This window comes from Leptinotarsa decemlineata, unplaced genomic scaffold, assembly GCF_025532065.1.
Source record: "Leptinotarsa decemlineata unplaced genomic scaffold, Ldec_3_MD MMD2_tig00026294_RagTag_RagTag, whole genome shotgun sequence".
Taxonomy (NCBI): domain Eukaryota; kingdom Metazoa; phylum Arthropoda; class Insecta; order Coleoptera; family Chrysomelidae; genus Leptinotarsa; species Leptinotarsa decemlineata.
In genome coordinates, this window is record NW_027412674.1 from 4,201,948 (window position 1) to 4,227,612 (window position 25,665).

Sequence of the window (25,665 nt, forward strand, 5' to 3'; positions counted from 1 at the left end):
CTTCCTCCTGAAGAGTAGTAAGAAATTGTACTAGGGAAATAGAATTTGAAAAAGAACTCAAAATATTTTTATTTCTGACCGGGATATTATAAGCTTATATCGTCATAGTTACGCTATCAATAAAGAGGGTCATAACTCCCTTGGGACATTATAGATTTTATAATTCCCTCTACCTTTCACAAGTAAAAATAAATAGAAATGAAAACTGAACCATATTTTATTTATTCACGTCATTACAAATAATAAATGTACAATTTTGAAATGTTCCCTGAAAATTACTTCCGCCACTGGAAACAATTTCTTCTTTTGTATGGCTGGAGCTTCTGTTCACTACAGTCGAGGTACCTGCCTCTTCTGATGACAAAGTAGACAACATACGCGCCGTTTTATTCCTCAATTCGATGCTATCCTCCAAATACCCCTCCGCCACCGTGGAACTTTTCCAACCTCCGTGTCTTTTTAAGTTAGTCATAGTTGCTCCTGCATTGGCTAGAGCGGTAGCAGAAGTGCGACGAAGGCAATGTCCCGTATAGGAAGATGAGTTTGGCAATCCTAAATACATTGCGATTTTGCTGGGGATTTTCCCAAACATGTTTTTTCCAATTGGCTGAGATGTACATTTATTTTGTCGGAAGCTCAAAAAAAAATCGTTCAATACCTTTAAGACGCAAAGACATATAAAGTCTCAATAAAGGCAAAGCGGAGAACTCTTTTTCATCCACAACTGTAAATTTCTTCGATACACCAGTTTTACTTTCCGGTACGTTCACTACCATAACGGAATCCCGGTCCTCTATATCCGATATCTTCATATTCAAAAGTTCCTGACTCTGCATCCTCCAAAATAACCCATAATCAAAACAACCTATAACAAAAAAAAGGAAATAAATACACACAAAAAGGAAAATAAGAAAAAAATTACCTTATGCAATAAATGAATATCATTAGGAGCGTCCTTTAGGAATCTGATAACATCTTTAGGAGATAAAACAGCAGACTTTTTCGGCTTATAACTCTTACTCTTCCGTTTCAAAAAAGCCTGTAGTTCATTGAACTTGGTGATATCTCGTTTCTCATGTATAGTCACCATCGATTTTAGCATTGACCATTTAGTCCATAAAGAATTCGGACTATACGTTTCTGACTGAAACGAATAAACACAATTACTACCAAATCTACCGAAAAACATAGAAAAGTCCTTACCAGTTCTTGAAAATATGCCAGAAATACAGTTTCAGTGACATTTTTTGGCATAACATTTTTCCGTGTCAGCCAGTCCAGATATATCTTGTATTCTTTTTGGTATACGGCTTCACTTTTCGATGGAATTAATGATTCTCTTGCTTGTTCAGCTCTTTTCAAAATATCCTCCATTATATTTGGGGTAGAAAACACGTTTTCACCGCAAACACAGCTTGATAACAAAGTTCTGTTTATAAACAAGTAACATAGCAACAACCTAGCAACAAGAAAACTCTACTATAATCAACGGTACCTGATTCAAATATACCGGGAAGGTAATGAATTGGTACATTTTTCCGTTTCAAAAATGAACAAAATTTTATTGAAATCGGTCAGAAATAAAATTATCTATGTACCACGGGAATTAATGAGCCTTAATAACCTCAGGCAATTGCTGTCCCTCGGGCCAGAGGCCCTCGGGACGCAAACTTTGCCATCGGTAATTAAGGCCCTCCTAATTCCCTTGATACATAAATAACTATTATTGAACAAAGTTTTTTATACTGTGACCGAATTTTTGTGTACGTAATTTACTTATTTGTAATATACACTCATTAGTTTGTGAATTTTATAGTTGTGATTATCCCTATATAATGTATGTTGTCAATTACGGGAAATAAATGATTGATTGATTGATTATTCCGGGAGAGTGAGAGAGATTACATATCTGAAAACTTGCCTACTTGAAATTCTTTCCCGATGTTGCTAGCTCTCGAACCATATGATCAGAAGAAGAATGTGTTTGCACGATTTTCTGCCACTCGCCTCGATTTTGAATTTCGCAAGAACATTATCCTTCATCAGATCTTTCGAATTGTATGTTGCCTTTCGAAAGAGTTAAAGAGTTGATAATCCTATCTGTTTGGAAAATATTCAGAATGGAAGTTTTCATTGGAAATGCTTGTATAATTCTAAATATTCTCAAATGAAGTTGACGATAGAAAAATATTTCATCTGGGAATCTCTTAATGTAATATCGATACAGAGGCCGCACTGTATCTGTATATGTAGAGTAGGGAAGGTGATTGTAAGCCCACAGCACTTAGGCGACAAGTGACCCATTGTACATCTTCTCAAGGAGTTGTCCTTCTAAGTGATCGTCCATCCTTTCTCTGTGGACCTGTGGACAGGTCACTGGGAGACATCTCATTAATATCGGCAGGTGTAGGCCAAGATTCGCCGAACACACACTCTCTCATTGACGATAACTCCGGGCACTCGCATAGGACATGCCTGACAATCTCATCTTTCTGTTCACACATTCTGCTTAGAGCTGTGTCTACTAGCCTCATATTATAGAGGTGTTTCCTTAGTTGACAATGGCCAGTTAGAAATCCTACTATTAAGCGTTGATTTTTCCTGGTCATCGCCAGATATTTCTTCGGCGCCAGCTCCCCAGTGTCAAGCCGTAGGTAAGACCTACAAGGTCGACTGAATTATCAAAAGTATCCTTGTTTGAAGGACTAGAATAATCTCTTTGGCGATCAGGAATATCAGTGATTGTTTTTGAAATATTCGCCTAGAACTAGAATTGCCAAATTTCATTTTTTTGACTCTACCGCCTATATTCCGAATGATATAAAAAAACGAGAAACTTTCAATAATGTTCCATATTTATTAAAATCTCATATGAAGCAATTTTCAATGTGACGTTGAATTTATAAGCCTTCATCATCGACTTTATTTTTCTAAATAGGACCACTAGTTTTCTTCATCGATTTTTGTAGCTACTGAAAGAACAAATTTGGCTATGTATCACAAAACAGTTTCGTATTTAGAAAAATGAAGGTTATGATGAAATTCAATGATCAAAACGTCGCTTTATAAATTGGATTATATCAAATTATAACAAATATGAAACAGTTTCGAAAGTTCTCCTGCTTTTCATTCATATCATTCGAAATGACGACAGTAGAGCCAAAAAAAATAGAATTTGAAAATTCTAGTTTTCAACGAATATTTCGGAAACAACCACCAATATTTTCGACCTGCAAAAATCATTTAGGTTTCCCAAAAAAGGTTAATTTTGTCCATTTCAACCAACCTTGCAGGTGTTACCGTTTCCTAGATAGCAATAGTGGGGTCAGCTAGAAAAAACGACCTGTATATGATGGACATCACAGAGAAATTATTGTGTCAATTAACGCCTCGTATTATTCTATATATACTCAATTCATGCCACTGAACATGAACAATGATCAATTTCAATCAATGCGAAATCCAAATGGGTTTTAGTTTCACTGGTAGTATTATTTAACTTCCAATCCATGGAAATTGAATGAAACTTTTGTTTGCATTACACAGATTGATTGAAATTTGTTCAGGTGAAACGGATCTATATCAGTTCGTCATTCAGTTTGTAGAGCTAACTTGATAATACTTTGATAGTGGGTAGATCGGAAAATCAATAAGAGCAACCCAGAGCAACACCAGAAATTGATCTGAGGACAAAATATTCATTGAATATTTGAAAACTGGCAAAAGATATGAAGTAGCTCGCATTCGAAATTCTTGGTCCTTCAGTTATTTTTTGGAAACTTTCATGTTCTGAATAAACAGTAGGTACACCTTTGTTTGAAAGTGGTTGACAATGTTTCATGAATTTTATCAGTTCGTACTTCCATTGTCTGATATGGTTCTACTATGATTAGAGATCTATGAAAACACCAATGAAATCTGAATGAATAGCTGAAATATCAATTATATCAAACATTGAAGCGTGAAATGAAAATACAAACCAAGTTACTTCACAACGTTTCAATTGTTAGTATCCAAAATGGTCTTCGGGTGATGATTGGACTCATTCCTCTGGAAGATGACTATTTATAGGTCATTCGAGTGCTTTCACCTATCTCGTCTTCCCTTTTATCACTTCATGGTGGATGGTGGATGGTGGAACAGACTATGGGTAGAAGAGAGCAAAAGCTTCACAAGGAAGAGAAGCCCGTCACAACCAGTGCTTGTACTTCCTACGTCAGAGGATTGTCGGAAAGGATGAGAAGAAATGGGTCCAAGTACAACATTCTGATTCAGATCCGAAAACACCATCCGTAGCATCCTCACGAAAACCAGACCATCAAACGCGGGCTGTGATTCCAAGAATTGCATTTACCGGATACCCATTGAGTGCATCAAATCATATATCAGTGAGACTATTGAAAACAAAGAGTACACAACTACCATGTTGTGTCGGAACCTTTGAGGTTCGTTGTACAAGATATTCAGAGGAAATACGTCACAGCATTGAGAGAGATACTAATTGATACACTGAGAGAAATAGCACAAGTAGTGATTCAAATTTGTACACTACGCACTACACTAAGAAAAATTACACTGTTGATTGATATCAGTTTTCCTTAAGATACTAAATATATTTTTGATGGACTGAATTGTTGACGAACTTTTACTATTGAATTTTCAAGGTATAATTTTTATTCAAATTCGCTAATATTCCACCAGAAAACTTTCACTTTGATACAAAATCTTGATGTTTCTATTCATAGGATTCAAGTATCTGAATTATAACACGAAGAAAATGGAGACACAACTATTCTTTTAAAGTTATTAATTTATTGTTTTGATCAGTTTTCCTGTAGCCACATCAAAAATGCTATGAATTTAATAGAAATGTCTACAATCAATTGGTAAACAAAATATCAAAACAAAAAATGAAATTGATTTCAACTAAAAATGTTTTTCGATTTGAGTTTTTCAAGCAAATACATATATCAGAGGAACCTAAGTAATATATGAAGTTTGATGAAATTTAAGATCTTTTATTTTGATTATCAATACTGTAGCCATTCGTGTAATGTACTCATTGCCAAGTAGTCATGCCAGCCTCATTGTTGAGGCTGAAAACACATAAATGATGCTTCACCATTTTATTACTTACGCTCGATGAAATAGCCTATTATTCATAATATACTTATGAGGTGATCGACGACAAACACTAAACCAGTAAATTCGTTAAATGATTGAAAAAAAAAACGTTTTTTGTTCGATTTGTTTATTCATTAATTTGTAACAAGGCCATCCAACAGATAGAATTCCAATGGCAAGACGGCAATTTCTGAGATGACGTTGACTATATTATTTTGGAATGTTGCATAAATAATTTTTATTTCAAGACTTTTGGATCAGATAATATCTGGTAGCATAATCAATTCACGGTAAATGCCAGAAATTAATCAAAAATTGGCAACCCTGCGATACATTCTTAAGACAGATTCACAGAAATACTAATTGTTTCTCGCATGCGCGTTGAAAATTTATTTTCCGAAAAATGCTTTTTCTCCTCTTGGTTGTTGTGTACTCTTTGATTGAAAATCCGCATTGCTGAGCACAAGCAAAGCATACAGAGAGAAGAAACCAGCATATAACATCAAGTTTAAGAGGAAGTTCAAAGGAGCTGCATAAATGTTGTCCAACGAGGCATTCAGTCAAGCTAGCGTAATGATGCGCAATACATGGAAATCTCTAATCAAGCGGAGCACGACCAACTCCCGCCAAACGGTCATCTCCCGCTAAACCGATGACGCGAAAAGAGGAAAGAAGGGATGGAAGAAAGCGCTATAAATAGTCCAGTCATCACCCAAAGACGATTGTGGATACCAACAATCGAAACGTCGTGAAGTAACTTGGTTTGAATTTTTTTAATTTCTTACTTATTTTTATTGTTTTTTTATTCAGTTTTTTTACGTTGTGGTCATTTTCATATTGTGTCTTGATTATTTTATTCGTTCTATTGTATTTTCATTTCACGTTTTATTGTTCGATATAATTGATGATTCAGCTATTCATTGTGATTTTATTTGTTCTTCCATAGATTTCGAATCATAGTAACTCCATATTAGACAATGAAAGTCCGAACTAATGAAATTCAGTATGTATACCCAATACACATATCATCTTCTCTAGAGAAAAAACATTTTTTTATTTATTTTAAGTATTTTAGGACCGCCAGATGCCTCAAATTTCAATGGCCAGAGTTTCAAAGCCCACAAGAAACCTCGAGTCTGGTTGAGATATGTTGACGACACCTTCATAATATGGAACCATGGAAATACTGAACTAGACGCCTTTTTGAAACACATCAACAGACCTTCCATCACTTTCACAATGGAGAAGGAAATCCACAATGAATTGCCATTCTTAGACGTTTTGGTGAAGAGGACCGACACTAAGTGGGAAACATCTGTATACCGAAAACCCACTCATACGGGACAGTATCTGAACGTCGAATCCAACCACCATCAATCAACAAAAAGAGGAATCATCAAGACTCTATTAGACCGTGCTTTTGGGCTCTGTAATACAAAGGAAGGTCTCGAGAAGGAACTAGACATCATCAAAAATGATCTTCAGCGGAATGGATACTCCAAAGCGATGGTAGAAAAGACTTTGGCTAAAAAACAGCAGGAGTCTCGCAAGGAAGAGAAGCCGTCACAACCAGTGCTTGCACTTCCCTACATCAGAGGATTATCGGAGAGGATAAGAAGAATTGGTTCCAAGTACAACATTCGAACCTGTTTCAGATCTGGTAACACTATCCGTAGCAGCCTCACGAAAACCAGGCCCCCAAACGCGGACTGCGATTCCAAGAATTGCATTTACCGGATACCCTGTGAGTGCGGAAAATCCTATATTGGTGAAACTAAGAGGCCATCGAATGTTCGCATTGCCGACCACAAGAAGCACAGACAGCGAGGAGAAACCAGCAAATCAGGAATAGCAGACCATGTTTGGACCCATCAACACAATATCGAGTGGTCCCAAGCTGAGATCTTGCACAGAGAGGAACATTGGTTCAGGAAAAAATTTAAGGAAGCCGCATACATGTTGTCCAACAACGTATTCAGCTAGGCCAGTGTAGATACACGAAACATATGGAAACCCATCATCAAACGGAAAATGACCAACTCTCGCCAAATCGGTCATCTCTCACGGAATCAATGAAGCGGAAAATGGAAAGTAGAGAAAGTGAAAGTATTTCAACGACCTATAAAATAGTCATCTCTGGGAGGAATCAGTCCAGTCATCACCCGAAGACGATTGTAGATACCAACAATCGAAACATCGTGAACTAACGTGACTTGGAATCTCTATACTTTTTTATTTTTTATTATTTTCTTTTTTGCATTCCTTTAATTTTTATTTATTCAATTATTATATTTTTACTTGTAGGTTATTTCACTATCATTTCATTTCAGGTTTAATATAATTGTTATTTTCAACTATTCTTTTTTAATTATTCTTTTTTACTTGTTTCAGGGATTTCAAATCATTTTATATAGTAGACAATGGAAGTCCGAACTAGTGAAATTCATCACGAAACATTGTCAATCACCTTCAAACAAACGTTGAAACCAACTTGTTGTTGCAATAATTCTCAAAACAGTGTAACACTTCTTCAAAATGGAAAGAAATGAATGTACATAATTGGTAATAGAGGGCGCTATTCTTCAATGGTGCATTCTCTCCATCCGAAAAAAAATATTTGAAAAAAAACCGTCCAAAGTAATTATCCAGCTTGAACTATTGGAAATATTCGACTGTTAGATCTGCGATGGGGTTTTCATGTTGATTTTGTAACACTGCACTGTGAGGAGTCAACTCAAGTTTTCAGGGGGACATATTTTTACGTGAAAATGAGAATAGTCGAGCGACACCTTATTTGAAGGATCTTTCAATTCTGTATCCAACCCTTTCCATCACTTAATTTCGGAAAAACGTGTTTGAGATATTTAAACGCTAATACTTTTACAAAATTTGTCATTAACCCCAGTTTGATGTGTAATGGAGGCAACAAAATGTTTTCGGTATTGACAAGAGGTATATTCTTCACGTTAGCTTGACCTGTAATATATTTATCTCTCGACGGCCATTCTTTTACTTGATAATGGCTCTGTGTTTCCCTACTGTTCCAGAGGCAAAGAAAACAGCAAAACTTCGTGAATCCACTCTGAAGACCTAGTAATAGTCCTATGACTCTTAGGTCACCACATATTTGCCACTCATACGTATTATAACTTGCATTTGGAATAAGAGACATACTTTCGTATGTTTCCTTTATGGCAACTGCATGTGCAACAGGAATAGAGGATCTTTTGTTACCATTATGGAGCAGAACGGCTTTTAAACTTGTTTTAGACGAATCTATAAATAAACGCCATTCGGGTTATGTACAAATCTACAAACACACATTTTATCCTGCATAGTAAAAAACGAGGATAGCTTATGGTTACGGTTTGTAAATATTGTATCTTTGGTTTTAGTGGCTAGTAAATTCCATTGTTGTAATCTAGACCCTAATAGTTTAGCATTATCTTTGGATAAGTGGAGGTCTCGAACTAGGTCGATTAAATGGGGTGTTCTTCCTTCACTCTCGGGAAAACAAGGACCGTCTTTTTTTGGCACATCATGAAAACTTGCCTGGTCATGATATATTTCCAAATCTTCCTCCCAATTTGCCAGGGGTGTTGGAACTGGTAAACTTTCTCCATTAAGAACCAAAATTTCGTGTTTGCTTTTTCTTGAAAAACCAGACACGTTTGTCATGCAAAAGTAAAAGTCGTTGTAATGATTTGTGTTTCTCGCCAAATCACTGAAACTGCAAAAGGAATAGAAGAGCGTTTGCCATTTAACCAGTTACTTAGATTTGCTGCACAGGTTTGGCAACATACGTGAGGAGCCCAATTCTGATCTTGATCACCAACAACACATCCAAAATACTTATGGTAAGCTACTTTGGTCAGTTGATCAATTGGCCGTTCCTGCGATTTAGGAGTAAACTGACCACATATATAGCAAAAACTATCTGCGGGATTGACGCAGCCACGTTTTTGTACTTTGGACATTTTTGTACTGTTGCGTACGTCGAGTTCAAATATGTGATACTGCGTTTACAGGAGTCAGCTTATTTTATTCACAAAGATAACACTAATTTAATACTATTAATATTTGCGGTTTGCTCACCTCACTTCTCTAATACTAACTCACCACTACTCGCGTTAAACCAATATTGTTGATCCGATTGTCAACCTGCTACTTTTATAGCGGTTCCGTATTTCTGGTATTTTCTGGAAACTTCGAGTATAGGTAGTTCGAGAAGCGGCGTTACAAGTCTCATATATAGCGGAAACAGATCGTGTTCATTAAATTTTTGTGAGAGAAATCTTATGTGTTGGGAAATTTTTATCATCATTTTCGCATTTGGGGACCAAAAATTAACAAAGAAATGAGTGTGGCATTACAATGGTAAATTGGCTGTAAATTAGTGTTATCTGAAGTAGTTAGCTGCATATTGTAGACTTTTAATTCCAACCATCTTTCTCCCTCTCCTAGCAGTCCATCGCCCAGTGAGTTATTATCAAGTATCTGTCGAACTGCTAATACTTAATGAGGAGGAGCCCCCCCATCCTGTCGAAAAACAAAATAGGATCTAACTGTATGACGTTGTTAATGATTGATAAAATCTGATTATTCTGCAGTCTGAAATATCATCCAACATTTAGGCTTTCAAAACTAACAGTCCTACAAAATGGTTGCCAAGAATTATTGCCCAAATATTTAATTTTTGAGGATATTTGGTATGAATTTGGCGTGCCATATTAGGACATGAATCACCCCAGTATCTGAAATTTTGGCGATTACTTGTCCTTTCACATTAATTCTAGAATCGTGTGGTGCACAGCAAAGCTGAATGGGCTCATTTAACAAATTTTTTCATTTCATAATTTGAAAGTTTATGTTTCAAATAGTACATCTGCAAAAAATCTGAATTTTCACTCTTTATTTTATCTTCTTCCTCAAATTGATTGTTGAATGTGGCGTTCACCGAAACAGAGCGTGGTCAAGCTTGACGTCACATCAGTCGACTCGGCGACAAGGAAGTGCTGGCGGATAAGAGAAATACGTGTGCTAAAGCCGCAGAAAGTGAGTTTTGTATTATTTACTGTGTCAACTGCGTGAATATGATAAATGAATGATGATAAAAAATAACGTTACAAGTATTACATCGTTCCTAAATGCAATTCTTCGATAACTTAAATGTCACAATTAAAATTTAAAATTTAAAATCATGTACATTGAAACATATAAATAAAAACAGCACAATAAATAAAATAGAAAGAAGAAAAAAAAACTGTATTAGCATGTTCCTATACTAAACACTTTGTAGGTCTAAAAGGTGCGGTTTGCTCACCTCACTTCTCTAATACTAACTCACCACTACTCGCGTTAAACCAATATTGTTGATCCGATTGTCAACCTGCTACTTTTATAGCGGTTCCGTATTTCTGGTATTTTCTGGAAACTTCGAGTATAGGTAGTTCGAGAAGCGGCGTTACAAGTCTCATATATAGCGGAAACAGATCGTGTTCATTAAATTTTTGTGAGAGAAATCTTATGTGTTGGGAAATTTTTATCATCATTTTCGCATTTGGGGACCAAAAATTAACAAAGAAATGAGTGTGGCATTACAATGGTAAATTGGCTGTAAATTAGTGTTATCTGAAGTAGTTAGCTGCATATTGTAGACTTTTAATTCCAACCATCTTTCTCCCTCTCCTAGCAGTCCATCGCCCAGTGAGTTATTATCAAGTATCTGTCGAACTGCTAATACTTAATGAGGAGGAGCCCCCCCATCCTGTCGAAAAACAAAATAGGATCTAACTGTATGACGTTGTTAATGATTGATAAAATCTGATTATTCTGCAGTCTGAAATATCATCCAACATTTAGGCTTTCAAAACTAACAGTCCTACAAAATGGTTGCCAAGAATTATTGCCCAAATATTTAATTTTTGAGGATATTTGGTATGAATTTGGCGTGCCATATTAGGACATGAATCACCCCAGTATCTGAAATTTTGGCGATTACTTGTCCTTTCACATTAATTCTAGAATCGTGTGGTGCACAGCAAAGCTGAATGGGCTCATTTAACAAATTTTTTCATTTCATAATTTGAAAGTTTATGTTTCAAATAGTACATCTGCAAAAAATCTGAATTTTCACTCTTTATTTTATCTTCTTCCTCAAATTGATTGTTGAATGTGGCGTTCACCGAAACAGAGCGTGGTCAAGCTTGACGTCACATCAGTCGACTCGGCGACAAGGAAGTGCTGGCGGATAAGAGAAATACGTGTGCTAAAGCCGCAGAAAGTGAGTTTTGTATTATTTACTGTGTCAACTGCGTGAATATGATAAATGAATGATGATAAAAAATAACGTTACAAGTATTACATCGTTCCTAAATGCAATTCTTCGATAACTGCACCAGACAAAATTTTTATTTCACTGTCACGAAAGTTATCGCAGTGCGCTATGCGGAGGGCCGACTTTGTATCTGCCAAGGGGACGCATTTTTGTTGCGAAGGTCATTTTAATGTAAGTATGAATGATAATGATTAATAAAAAAAATTATAGTTTACTCTGAGTACTACTTTGAATTTTAGATTAAAACAGGCTTAGAAAATTACATGTACCTATATCAAAACTATGAAAGTGGGAAAAATTATATTGAAACCAGGCCTATTGTAAATAGAACAAACAAAATCTACTTAAAAAGTTTTAAATTAATTAACAGAGATACTTTAAAGGAAATTATTTTTGAAATGGCAAATAAAGGAAGTCCTGATGATATAAATGCAGAATTTTTAAAAAATTGTTTTGATAATGTTGCAATATGCTTAATTAATGTCATAAATACTTCTATAGAAACCAGTACCATTCCATCAATCTTAAAAATTTCAACTATAACACCAATTGCTAAAGTTGCTAATTCGAATAAGGCATCTGATCTTAGACCAATCAATATGCTCTGTACTATTGAGAAAGTATTGGAAAAAGTAGTTTATAAGCAACTTGTTGAATATTTAGAAGAAAATAGTTTGTTAAATAGTGTACAGTCAGGATTTAGGGGCAAACACAATTGCGAAACAGCACTGCAGTATGTTTTAGATGAGTGGAAACTAAACCAAAATAATAAATTAATCACAGGTGCTGTTTTTTTAGATCTTCAGAGGGCATTTGAAACTGTTAACCGCTCTTTACTTATTAGAACACTAGAAAGCTTTGGTATTATTGATGATGCTTTAAAATGGATGATGGAATATTTAGATAATAGAAAACAGAAATTAAAATTAAATAACATTTTATCTTCAGAAATTATAAACGAGTATGGTGTACCGCAAGGTAGCGTGTTAGGTCCTCTTCTATTTTTATTGTATATCGATGATATTTCATTTATAATTGATAGATGCTTTGTTCATCTGTTTGCAGATGATACTTTAATATATTATGCATCAAATGATCTGTTTGATATAATTAATGTAATAAATGAGACACTAAAATCTGTATATAACTGGTGCTGCTTCAACTCGTTAAAAATTAATAAAAATAAAACAAAATTCATGATTATAGGAAATGACAAGCAGTACCATGACTTCAAAAAATGTAATTACAATATTAAAATATCAAATGATAAAATTGAGTTAGTAAGAAAAATTAAATATTTGGGTGTAATTGTAGATAATATAATGTTTTTTAAGGAACATGCTTCATATATTATTAAAACAATAGCATTCAAAATTAATTACTTAAGTAGGCAATCTAAGCACTTAAACCAATGGTCGCTTTTACTTTTGTATAATAGCTTGATTTTACCTCAATTTACTTATTGTGGAACCATCTTGTACTTACTAAACCAAAATGAAATTGGAAGACTTCAAAAACTTCAAAATAGAGGAATGAGAGTAATATTATCTTGTGATAGAAGAACACATATAACATTAATGTTGAATTCATTAAAATGGTTATCAGTAAAAAATTACTTTCGTTATTTAGCATTAATATTTATTTTTAAAATTAAAACTGGTGATGTTCCTGTATATCTACGTGACAAATTAAAGTATAACTTTGAATATCATGAATACAATACAAGAAGTCGCATAACTTTCATATACTTCAGACTAGTAATGTCAATTCAAATAATACAGTTTTCATTAAAGGAGTTCAAGCATTCAACGAACTACCGGAGGATATTAAGAATGCTACCTCTCTAAATATATTTAAAAGAAAATTAAAAGTGCACCTTTTAGACCTACAAAGTGTTTAGTATAGGAACATGCTAATACAGTTTTTTTTTCTTCTTTCTATTTTATTTATTGTGCTGTTTTTATTTATATGTTTCAATGTACATGATTTTAAATTTTAAATTTTAATTGTGACATTTAAATTTTCAACCTAGATTAAGACTAATATTGTAACTGCATTAGCTTGTGCTAAATAAACGATACATATATAATTCCGCATATATTTAATTGTGAGATTGATAGACCAACGGCCCATGCATCTAAAGCTCCACCGTTTGTTCCAACAACGGAAAAACAAATTTTGTTGAATACTTGTAACGAAGATATCGCTGAAACTCAAATCATGTCTGATGAAGCAGGAAAATACCTTTGATGTGTGAATTCAAGTTAATGAACAGGTTTTTCGAATATCAAAAGCTAAACAGACCGTAAATATTATATACCACCGAAAAAGAAATCGTTCTGAAGAAATAGAAAATACAGAGAGTATTGAAAAACAATTCTACTGAGTTCCCCCGAAGACAGTGAGAGTTTGAGTACATTGTGACCCTATCTTTCATGTAATACAAAACTTATTTTTATTTACTCGAAAGATTTACTTATTTACTCGAAAGATAGGCACAATGCATACGGCAGCTCTTCGTCGGTATGCACTATGGATTTCGTTCAAAGAAAATGTTCTGTATCAAGAAATTTCAGCAATTGAATATTTTGTTTTATAAAGATTTAAGTTGAGCGCCACACAGTCAATAAAATGAATGGATACATGATCTGGTCGACTGTGAAACCAAATCTAATCAAATTTAGTTCTTTAAACCACGGCAATGAAATGAAACTATAAAAATCAGATATTCTGAAGGTACTTGACATTCACAAAATATTGGCTGGTAAATTGAATACGGGTAGAAATCAAAATCTGAATGAACTCCAAATTTGCCATTTAATCATGTGTAAAACAAATTGTAATAATCCAATAATGATCGTAGTACGCTTTCATTTACCTAAGGATAGTCCAGGTAAAAATATCAGGAAAATTATTACTTATAAGATTCCTGTCATAAAATAACTATTAGGAATGGTATTAAAATTACCTCACCAGAGTATACTCAGTTCAGGTTTACATTATGAATGAATTAACTCAAAATTCAATAATTGTATCGTGTTAATAAAACAGTATTTCTGAAGCAAAAAGTTGTGATTTTCGAAAAAAATGAGTCAAATGTAAGTAATATTTGCCTGTCAGTTTCTCGTCGAGCTGTAGCTGCAGTTTTCTTCGATCAGGAACGGGACAGACTTGGAGCACGTACTCTTCTAATAATTAATATGGACTTAGACTATCTTGTGGACGTAGACGATAACATTTATCGGACTGGACGAATGAAAAACCCACCATTCAGTATATTAACTGAAAATCTATTCCGTAAGGCAACCAGAGAAAGAAGTCCTTGTTTTTCCATCTTCAATGATTCCAAGCAAATTCTGTAGAGGCTCTTCAGCAGAAAAACTATTGTAAAAAGTCTCCAATACTAAAACCCTAAAAAAACAATTTCCATAATGGAAATTCATTCAAAAGTTCGATTCACTAAAAGGTGAATCTCATACGCAATTGAAAGGTTCGAAATGAATTTTCATACCTTCTTAAATGAAGGGTTCCGTTAACCAATAAAATCACGAATAACGTCTTCAAGGAAATGGCGTCGCTCGTTCTGGAAAAGTGGTTGTGACCCAGTAGAATCCTCAGGAAGTGCAACCTTTTATGGAACTCTCAAAATTTATACATGAAACTATATCCAAAACGATATCGTTCTAGTTCTTGAAAATGGACCACACGGCTCAGCACTCAACAAATCCCCTCTCGAGATTCTCGTTCATCACTCCTTTCCAAAAAATAACACCACTCCTTGCCGTTCTCATAATCAAGAATCACCTACAGCGCAAGTCTATTCTGAGGAATTCACCCAAATAATTTTGGCAACATCTCATTCCTGACTTTCGGTTTAACGGAAATAGAAAATCTACCTCGAAGGGATCCGAATGAATCGGTCCTATTGGAAAAAAACTTAACAATCTGTACCAGAAACTAAATACCATATGTGTAATGAGAAGCTAAAATCCTAGCGAGGCAAAAGGTGTAAATTGGATTGCCTACTCCTCAGAAACTTTCTTTAAAATCAATTAGGATTACCTCCGGTGAAATGAAAATTAAATGAAAAGTACAGTAGGTTTTTATAAACGCTACAACATCAGACATAACTTCTGTTGATACATCATCAGATTCTACTTTGTCTGGAATATTAGTTGAAATCTGGAACTCGAAAAACAATATTGAGCGAAGATCTATTCACGTCATAGAGAAAAATCCGGAATTATGTCTTGGAATCCCAAGGTACTCTATATTTATTACAGAACTATTGTCTCAAAAATGCCAGTTACCCAGAATTGATATATACATTTCTTTGAAGAAAATTGAATTGAATTGACGATAGCAGCGATTCATAATCTCCAACTAGCTATAGACCCGGTTGCCACCACTCGAAGCTTATATGCCTGGTGTGACGACAAGATGTACCGCGGACGATTTCACAATTTCAATTGCTCTTGCTCAGTTGTTAATTGACGTATAAACCGGAAAATTTTGTGGGATACTTTGGAGATGATTTACTTTTATAATATATAATTTTCAATGCCTGAATGAGCCCATCACAGATGACTCTTCCCAATGGGCGCAAGTTGTATTGATGGAGAATTCTGAAAATGTTTGTGTACGACTTACTAAGTCAAATAAAGTTTATTGTTCATCAATGCAACGTGACCTCAAATTGTAACATTCCTGATCGTTTGTTATTAATGTCACCAATTTTCATGAATTTCTGTTACAATTCCAATACGAAATGAATGTTCAAATTTCCCAAGTAACGTACATTTGATTGGCGACTTCTTTATTTCTTTATGTTGGTACACTCCTCTTGAACATATCTTCACAGTTTCAGCTGTTTAGCATTTTCAGCTTTGGTGTGAGGCGATTTTCCATTATCGAAAGAAATTGATCAAAGAATTTGCATCGAATTTTGTGAAAGAATTGAATCAAGTACTTAAAAATACTTGACGTATTGACAGTGGCATACGGTGATTGTACTCTGAGTCAGAACAATGTCTACAAGTGTTACAAGCTTTTCATAGAAGGACGAGAAGATGTAAATGACGATGCTAACCTTTGACACCCCAGCACATCAACAACCGATGAAAATGTTGGAAAAGTGAATAAAATTTTCATGGAGAATCGTCGAATGACTACTAGAGAATCGGTTGGCTCATGCCATGCAATTTTTTCAAAAATTTTGGGAATGAAGCGTTCGGTAGAGAACTTCTTTCCATAATTGCTCAATTTCTACCAAAAAAAACCGTCACATGAGCATCACTCAGGAATCGTTGACTAACGTCCTGGCAATCCGTATTTGCTTGAAAGGATCATAACTTGTGATACGAATCATGGGTATATGGTTATGATATCGTAACCAACGTCCGATCGTCCCAATGGAAGGGCCCAGAAGAGCAAAGACAATAAAAACACGCAAAGTTTGATCAGTTGTCAAGGTTTTGCTTACTGTTTTCTTCGATTACCGTGGCGTGGTGCATCAGGAGTTCTTACCGTATCGTCGTAATCGTGCCTAAGCCAGCGGATTCACCAGATTTGCACCCCTGCGACATTCTCCTGTTCCCAAGATCGAAGAGACTCATGATAGGAAGGTGTTTTGTGACGATTGAGGAGATAAAAATCAAATTTCTGAGAGAGCTCAAAGACATACCAAAAAGTGCATAAACTAGACGTTGTTCAAAGTACAGCACATAGAATAGCATTAGGAACTTATCGAACAAGTCCAATCGAAAGCTTAGTACCGTAGACAATATATGAGTTTCTCTTATGCTACTTCTATTGAAACCAAACCAACACATTGTACATATAATAATGTTTTTTCAAGTCGTTTCAAACAAAATTCCACGGGACATCCAAAGACAGACCCTCCTTTTTACGAAAGGATAAACAAATATTTAGAACAATTAGAGTATGCACTTCCTCCATTATTTTCCAACTCCATAACTACCCCTTCTCCCTATATGTGACTCCTCTTTATCCTATTTCTCAAAATATGCTACTCTCCTCCAAATTCTACTGAACTTATTCAAACGAAAACTAACCCTTTATGAGAACCATACACTGTACACCGATGCTTCAATAACAGATCAGGGAGTTGGGTCTGCTGTTGTATCGCCGGACAAAACATTAAAATACAAGCTTCCCCAAGTAACATGTATATACACAGCTAAACTATTCGCAATACTACAAGCATTATTATTTTTGAAAAATCATCCTGCTGATAGATTTCTAATTGTAACAGACTCTTTGAGTGCTATTAAGGGTACGCAACAGTTATATACAGACAATCCCATAATATTACTATATAGAATCGAAGAGTTAGGGAAGAAAAGTAATATTATTATGCGTCCCATCGCATATTGCAATCGATGGTAGAGAAAAGGCAGATATTACAGCCAAAGAAGCGATAGACGATCAACTGTCAAGGATAATCACCAAAATAACTCCGTCTGATACGAAAAGATACATCAAGAATATGATAATAAACGAGTGGCAGAGGGAATGGCTCCAGATGAATTCGAAACTAAACGAAAAAAAGCCATCCGTTAAACCCTGGATACACCCACCAAAAACCAGAAAACACCAGGTAATCCTCTGTCGACTTCGTATTGGACATACCAAATTTTCGCACGATTTTCTTTTATCACGCGAGGAACAAACTATCTGTGATATATGTGATACAGCAGTAACTGTGAAACACGTTCTTCAAATTTGTCCCAAGTATCAGGAAGAAAGAATAGAATTCGGAATACCGAAAGAACTACAAGAAACTCTAAGTGTCACTTGCAATATTGAAAACATAATGTCATTCTTCACAAATATCAATATGTATCATTTAATTTGAACACAATAATCATGTAATGTGAAATGTAACGTAGCGCTAATAACCCTAGTGGTTGATGAGCTTATCTTGAAATAAAAAAAAAGAACTGGATGATTGGAAAAACATTGACACAAGTGTATTATATCTGAGGGAGATTACTTTGAAGGGGACAAACTAGAAATTGATGAATACATAAATATTTTTTAGGAAAAATTAAACTTAATTTTTGAACATAACTCTTACTTATTTTATTTATGTCCTATATTTCTTCCCAAAAGTTTCTCGTTGAACAGTGGTCCTTGCAGATTTTGAGTATATGAACCATTTTTCATTGAACCAAAAATATTAATTCGAGTTTAAACAGGGACAGTCAGTATTTCAGAATGATTTTGACATGAACATCAACCACCTCAGCAGTAACCGGGTAATTAAATTCAGAACCATATTGTGTACCGAAAGAAAAAATCTTTCACCGTGAGTTTTTTAAATTTTCATTAGTGCTTGGTTTGAACATTTCGAATAGTGAAATTGTGTTTTCAGGTTGACCTGGTTTGAAATTCCATAAAAACTCAGACAGAATTTTATGTGACATTGCTCTTGTTACAATAGTGTTTCCATGCCAGATTTTTGGCATGGGGGTTGTTTTGGAGTGGCAGTAGCTCACAAGTGTTTGATTTTTACGTAGAAATGTATCTCTGTGAAGTTGACGTGTTTCACGTTTTTTTAAGTATCTCTATTGAGTGACTCATTTAGAGTGGATTGGTTTTTATTTTAGGCTATAACAGACCTTTGTTCGAAGGTGGTTGACAATGTTTCGTGGTCACTTCTATGAGTTTCCAACAGAAAATCCCTACTGAAAACAAATTTGAAAAGAAATGTGATTCAACAGAGACCTGTTGAAAATAATAGCCCTATCAGTGTCAACATGCTTCCTTATTTCACTCGAACAGAGGAAGATTAAATTAAATTTTGAGATTTTCAATGCGAAGTCATCATAAATCGAATCAATATGTTGAGTATGCCAACCGATTGACTGATTTGATGTCAAAAGCCTAGAAAATAAGTAAAATGGATTTCAATTCGAAATGATAATTTTCTTGGGTGTGTATGTTTTTTCGATAGCCTCAGATTGATTTGGTTGAAATTTTGAATTACCAGATGCTTCTTGTTTTCTAAATGAAAATGCTACTTCATTTTAGTTAAAACGAAACTAATATCAGAAAGAGGTTTCGTATGTGTGGTGTTCCGAACTTTTTACCTGATATCGAAGTTGGGACGAATACATGTATCTTGGTTATTCGTTATGAAAAATGCATTATCGATGAGCATTTAGAAAATACATACAAAAACAGGTAAAGACCACCTACCCTACCTTATGACTTTTTGGTGAGCATTTTGCCTAATACAGTCCAGTCATTTTAGCGGGTTTGCTTAGGAAAAATATTTAAATATGAAGTATTTGGTAATAAAAAATGAAAATTATTTATAGTTATTCATTAAGTAATAATTTATGAACCTTAAATGAGCTGATTTCGATCGAGACAACCAGTGGATTTCAAATAATATTCAATCTGCGCTCACGCTGCCCTCTATCTCAAAAACGATTCAAGGTATGAAAAAATGTTCGAAACAAAAGTTGTGGATAATTCAATTCTCTATAATATTGATGTTAACTACAATTAGCATAATACCCATTGGAAACGAGATATTGGCAAAAAACTTGCAAGAAGTCGTTTTTTTTTACTTTTGACCCCCAATTTTTGAAGTTGCGACCGTCGAATCATATGTGAATTCTGAGAATACTTTTATGATGCAAAAATACAAAATTTATAGAAATTCACAGCTGGGTATGTCAACTTTCCGAAATACAGGCTTGAATCGACCTAAAATGACTGGACAATAAGCCCATTCAAAGCGTTCAATGACCTAATGGTCACTATCGGTGGACAAATTATCGGTATGTGACCCACAACTTTTCTCCTACCTTTCCCAATGAGTCGGTCTTGAAGTCTCTAAACTATATTCATCCAACAAAGATAGATGCGTGGTCAAAGTATGATCACCACGCACATTTGCAACTGTTAGGTAAAATAAACAAGCCTGCTTACGCTACCTAATCAGATCAACCGCAATCGGCTGGCGGAAGTCATTGTTATAGTTTCAAAGTGGTCAGTTAAGTTTTAACGGTATTTTTAGATTTGAAATTTTTAAAATGTCAAGTACTGATACAGATGAAACTGCTAATTTGTGTTCGTACACTCCACATAAAAAATTTCCTATACCCAGCCGCATATTATTGAAAAAAATCGGTCGTTCCTTAGCCAAACAGCAAAATTCATAATTTCATGATGCTACAACAGTTTTATTTTATGGGTATTTTATAATCACTTCCAAAATGCTAATTAATTATATTAGACGAGCCATGAACACAGTACAGTTGCAGGCAAGGAAAATGTTTTATAATTTTGTCATAGAAACGTTCATAAAATGAAATAAAAAACCGTTATAGAATAGTCACCAAATAATCAAAGAAACATTTTTACTTAACTTATAATAGCTATTTATGATATGAGTGTTATAAGTAAGGTTTTATTTTGTGGGTGAAAAAGTTTGCGATACGAGCGTAGCGAGTTGATTAATTTCATGAACAAAATAACTTATTTTTAACAGAAATATCATTCAAAGTTATCCATACCGTATGGTCAACAAGTCACACTATTTATGTTAAAAACGAAAGAGTTGAATGTGAGTTACAGGGTCCAATATTTGATAATTTTTTTTTGTTTAAGTTTCTCCAAACTGAAACTCCTAGTAATTTATATATATATATATATATATATATATATATATATATATATATATATATATATATATATATATATATATATATATATATATATAAATTACTTTTATATTGTTTTTGTTTCTGGTATTATGCCCATGTACTTCAGCCACATAAGTCAATTTATTCTGTAGATATACAGATGAATATACAATTTTGATTTTAAAAATAAAAATTTGTGTTTGGTACTCGAAGAGTTACTCCACTGGTAGCCATTGAAGGGTTTGCATCATATTTGCTATGGGTGTTATCCTCGAACATTGTAAGGTTATTCGCATAGCACGATTCTGCATCTCTTGTAGTCTGTTTATTTCATTTTGATTGAGAAAGAACAGAATGGTAGAACAATAATTCAAATGTGGAAGGATTATGGAGTTGTAGACTAATAATTGAGACCACTGGCTCATATATGAGGAACATCTTTTTGAATAGTTGATTTTGTAAGCGATTGTTTTGATAGCTTGATTAGAATGTACCTTGAATTTCAGGTTGCTGTCAATAGTTACACCCAAGTACACGATTTTGTTTATCTTCTCTATATTACTGTCCTTCAATCGTAGAAGTAGGTTTTAATTAGTATCATCTCTGTGTTTCCCTAATAACATCCATTTTGTGTTTTTTATATTCACCTTCAACAGATTTGCAGAGCAATATCGTATGGCATTGTAATGAAATCGTTAAACTGACCAATAGAATATTGAGTGATTTGGTACCTATATGACTGTACTAGTTTTTTCTTTTTGCTTTTATCTATCATTCTTTTGATAGTAAATAAGTATTTTTATTTTAACATTATTTTCTTGCACACCCTATACAATTTATGGGAAGGGTGGCAGATAGCCTCTGGCTAAATTTTTTCTTTTCATGTACAAAATGTACTTTTTATAAATAATAAACGATATTATTATCATTAACAAACTGAAGCTTTATGCGACTTGAAATAAAGTACAGAAAAAACAATAATTTTGCTTGAATACTCTTGATTTCAATTTAAATGCATGTAATAAAGACAGTAATTGAAATATCATTAGGGTTTTTTGATAAATTTCCAGATAAAATTGTTCCGTTATATTCAAAAACGTATATTTGGACATGTACATTTAATCTGAAATGTCTAACCTGAAAAATGTTTCAATGAAATTGACGTTATATTACAGATATTGTATTTTTATCACATTCAAAAAATAACTGCTTAAACGGACTGGTTTAAGTTTGACGATAGTCGTGTCACTAAGTGTTCTGGCGATGTCTTGAATTCATTGGAGCCACTGGAGAAACCCTACATTTTGTTTCATGAGAGAGAGAACATTGGCAGATCAAGATCTTCAGATGATGTAGTGCTGCAGGTTTTTCTGCAGCTGAAAGAGCAAATGCGCCACTGGACTCAGTGAAGTCGCCCCGGAGTGCCAATTAATTTTTGTTTTTTCATAATTTCATAATTTGTATTACTTTGCACACATTTTCCAATTGTCGTCAATTCATATTTACCCATTCATGTGGTTATACCCTAAACCCTAAACAAATATTTTCATATATTTAAAATTCATATGAATTTTGTTCATTTCGTCTTTCATATTTCATATAATAATTCATATTGAGATATGATTTGACACTGACACTGTTCTTCATCACCAACCATTTCCCAAAAGCACTCTTTTGAGAGACAATTTGCGGCAATTATCTCGGGTTGCAAGTTTTATCAGCAGTATCGCCAATATCGACTGTTGGAGAGCCAACAGCATACATGGTGTAACAGTACGTTGAAATATTCAAGTGACGCATTCCTGAGACAATTTCAAGAAAAACAGTCTATATGAACTTGTGTCCGAAAATGCTGCGTTTCGGAGATACGGGGTGTTGAAATTGATTTTTTTTGTTGGCTTTTTGAAAATAACTCTTGCAAAAAATAAGTTATTCGAACGAAATTCAGTACCCGGGGTTCTTTTGACGTGGGAAATCATAATTTCATATTAATTTTCATGTAACATCTACAGAGCGCTGCGTACGCTGTCATTATTTATTTCAAATCACCCTAACTTTTTTGACAGTGAACTTTTGGTACTTTTCATGAAAAAAAAACGAATACCCACGAAAACTAATACCCACGCCTTTTCCAAGTAAAAAAGGTACACGAGGTGTTGAAATTGATTTTTTTGTTCGCTTTTTGAAAATGACTCTTGCAAAAAATAAGTTATTTGAACGGAATTCAGTACCCGGGGTTCTTTTGACGTGGGGAATCATAATTTCATATTAATTTTCATGTAACATCTACAGGGCGCTGCGTACGCTGTCATTATTTATTTCAAATTACCCTAACTTTTTTGACAGTAAACTTTTGGTACTTTTCATGAAAAAAACTAATACCCACGAAAACTAATACCCACGCCTTTTCCAAGTAAAAAATGTACACCTCCTCAACAACGCTGGTGGTGATCGTTTTCGAGATATTTACAATTTTCTATATCGATGCATATTACTTAGCTCCTAGGGCGCTAAGTGAAGTTGCTGAGAACATTACAAAAACTAAGTATGTGGTGGATCTCGTCAAAATGAACAAGTTTTTCCTATAAAATGTTTAACGAAGAATGATTCATTTTCGAAATACAGATTGTTGAAATTTTTCAAAACATGGTAGATTTTTGTCATAAGTTTTATGCAATTTTAGTTATTTTCATCAAACTTTATACGCAGTATACCCGTACAGACTTCTTCTAAACTGAGCATTATCGAACTGCTTATTCAATCCAAATTTAAAAAAATTGCCAGGTTCAATTATTCAATTAGAAAGTGCTACATTTCGGAGTTTGTAAAAAAACAATTCGGAGAAGTACTATGTTATTTATTAGGAAAATAAACATATAAAAATTGAACGAAACAACTATTACAACAACTGCAAAATGACGACCCCCAACAGTAATACAAGCGTCTGCTCTCGTCATCAAATAATTCCGCACCCGTTGAAAAATGCCCGGAGTGTTTCTTATCGTTTCGCAGCAAGCTATGATGCGATCCCTTAACAATAACTCGTTTTCAATGGGGATAGCATACACTAGTGACTTTTGGTGTCCCCAAAAAAAGCAACGGGATTGAGGTCCGGTGACCTCGGGGGCCAATGCTCAGTACCTCCTCTTCCTATCCATCGTTGGGGATATGCTTCTTCTAGAAAATTTCTTGCCATCACACTAAAATGAGCAGGAGCTCCATCGTGCATAAACCAAGAGTGATTTCGAAGACCAATGGGAACATCTTCCATAAGTTGGGGGAGCTCGTGTTCCAAAAAATATAGGTAACCATCTCCATTCAAACGTAAGGAAAGAAAATAGGGCCCAATTGAATAATCCCCAATTATGCCTACCCATACATCAAAAAGAGAATCCGTCTTGGAAATGAGTTTGCGTTATCGCATGTGGGTTATCTTCCGCCCAGATGTGGTTGTTATGGAAGTTCATGATACCATCCCTTGAAAAATTAGCCTCATCTGTGAAGAGGGTTTTCGATAAAATTTGCGGATGTTATTCAATTTTTCTTTGAAGCCATAGAGCAAATCGATACGTGGTTGGAACTCACGTAGCGAAAGTGCCTGGACACGCTGAATATGAGAAGGATATAATTGATGTTCCTTTAAAATTCTGTAAACTGTCATGTCACTCACTTTTGAAGTTTGACTAATTTTTTTTTGTACTGTACCGTCCTACTGCAGAATTTGTTTGAAAGCTTCCAGATTCGGAAAGTCACCGGTAAAGATTTGCAAATGTCGCTGCACAAGGAGTAACGCGTTGGGGATACCTTTCCTAGTAGATGCGTTTGGCCTCGCTTGAACTTCCGTCAGCCAAGCCGAATGCAAAAACCATATCAGCCATTTCAGCATTCGTAAAGTCGGGCATGGTACCAAAAAATCACTTTATAAACTCCGAACTGTGAATTTGTCAATTAATAGTTAAAAATGTGACAGCGTACTTCTACTTTTATAAACAAACTTTCATAGCCTACTCGATTTAATTAACCTAATTTGCAAGCGGAGAGTGACAAAAATTATTGAAATCAAATTTAGCCTATAAAGTAATATGCATCGATATAGAAAATTGTAAATATCTCGAAAACGATCACCTCCAGAGATGTTGAGGAGGTGTACCTTTTTTACTTGGGAAAGGTGTGGGAATTAGGTTTTTTCATGAAAAGTACCAAAATTTTACTGTCAAAAAAGTTAGGGCAATTTGAAATAAATAATGACAGCGTACGCAGCGCCTTCTGGATGTTACATGAAAATTAATACGAAATTATGTTTCCCACGTCAAAAAAACCCCGGGTACGGAATTTCGTGCAAATAATTAATTTTTTGCGAGAGTTATTTTCAAAAAGCGAACATAAAAATTCAGTTTCAACACTCCGTATCCCCGAAACGAAGCATTTTCTGACACAAGTTCATATAGACTTTTTTCTTTGAATTGTCTCAGGAATACGTCACTTGAATATTTTAACGTACTTATGTTACACCCTGTATACAGG

At 34.5% G+C, this 25,665-nt stretch overlaps 2 protein-coding genes across 2 annotated transcripts in view; one reads left to right on the forward strand and one right to left on the reverse strand.

Annotated features, from left to right (window-relative positions):
* LOC111511978 (CD276 antigen homolog) overlaps window positions 1–25,665 on the forward strand; it is a 179,731-nt gene that overhangs the window by 49,222 nt on the left and 104,844 nt on the right. The gene's annotated exons all lie outside the window — the stretch shown is intronic.
* LOC141484800 (uncharacterized) lies at window positions 205–1,741 on the reverse strand. Its single transcript, XM_074180192.1, has 3 exons — window positions 1,204–1,741; window positions 923–1,144; window positions 205–865 (listed from the first exon to the last, which is right to left on the reverse strand). Exons 1-3 carry the CDS (start codon window positions 1,372–1,374, stop codon window positions 815–817), a joined length of 444 nt encoding a protein of 147 aa, XP_074036293.1. The 5' UTR covers window positions 1,375–1,741; the 3' UTR covers window positions 205–814.

Coding starts and splice junctions, on each gene's coding strand:
- LOC141484800 (XM_074180192.1), bottom strand. CDS start 1,374: ATGGAGGATATTTTGAAAAGAGCTGAACAAGCAAGAGAATCATTAATT. Junction 1,145..1,203: donor TGGCATATTTTCAAGAACTG/GTAAGGACTTTT, acceptor TATTCGTTTCAG/TCAGAAACGTATAGTCCGAA. Junction 866..922: donor ATATTCATTTATTGCATAAG/GTAATTTTTTTC, acceptor TTTTTGTTATAG/GTTGTTTTGATTATGGGTTA.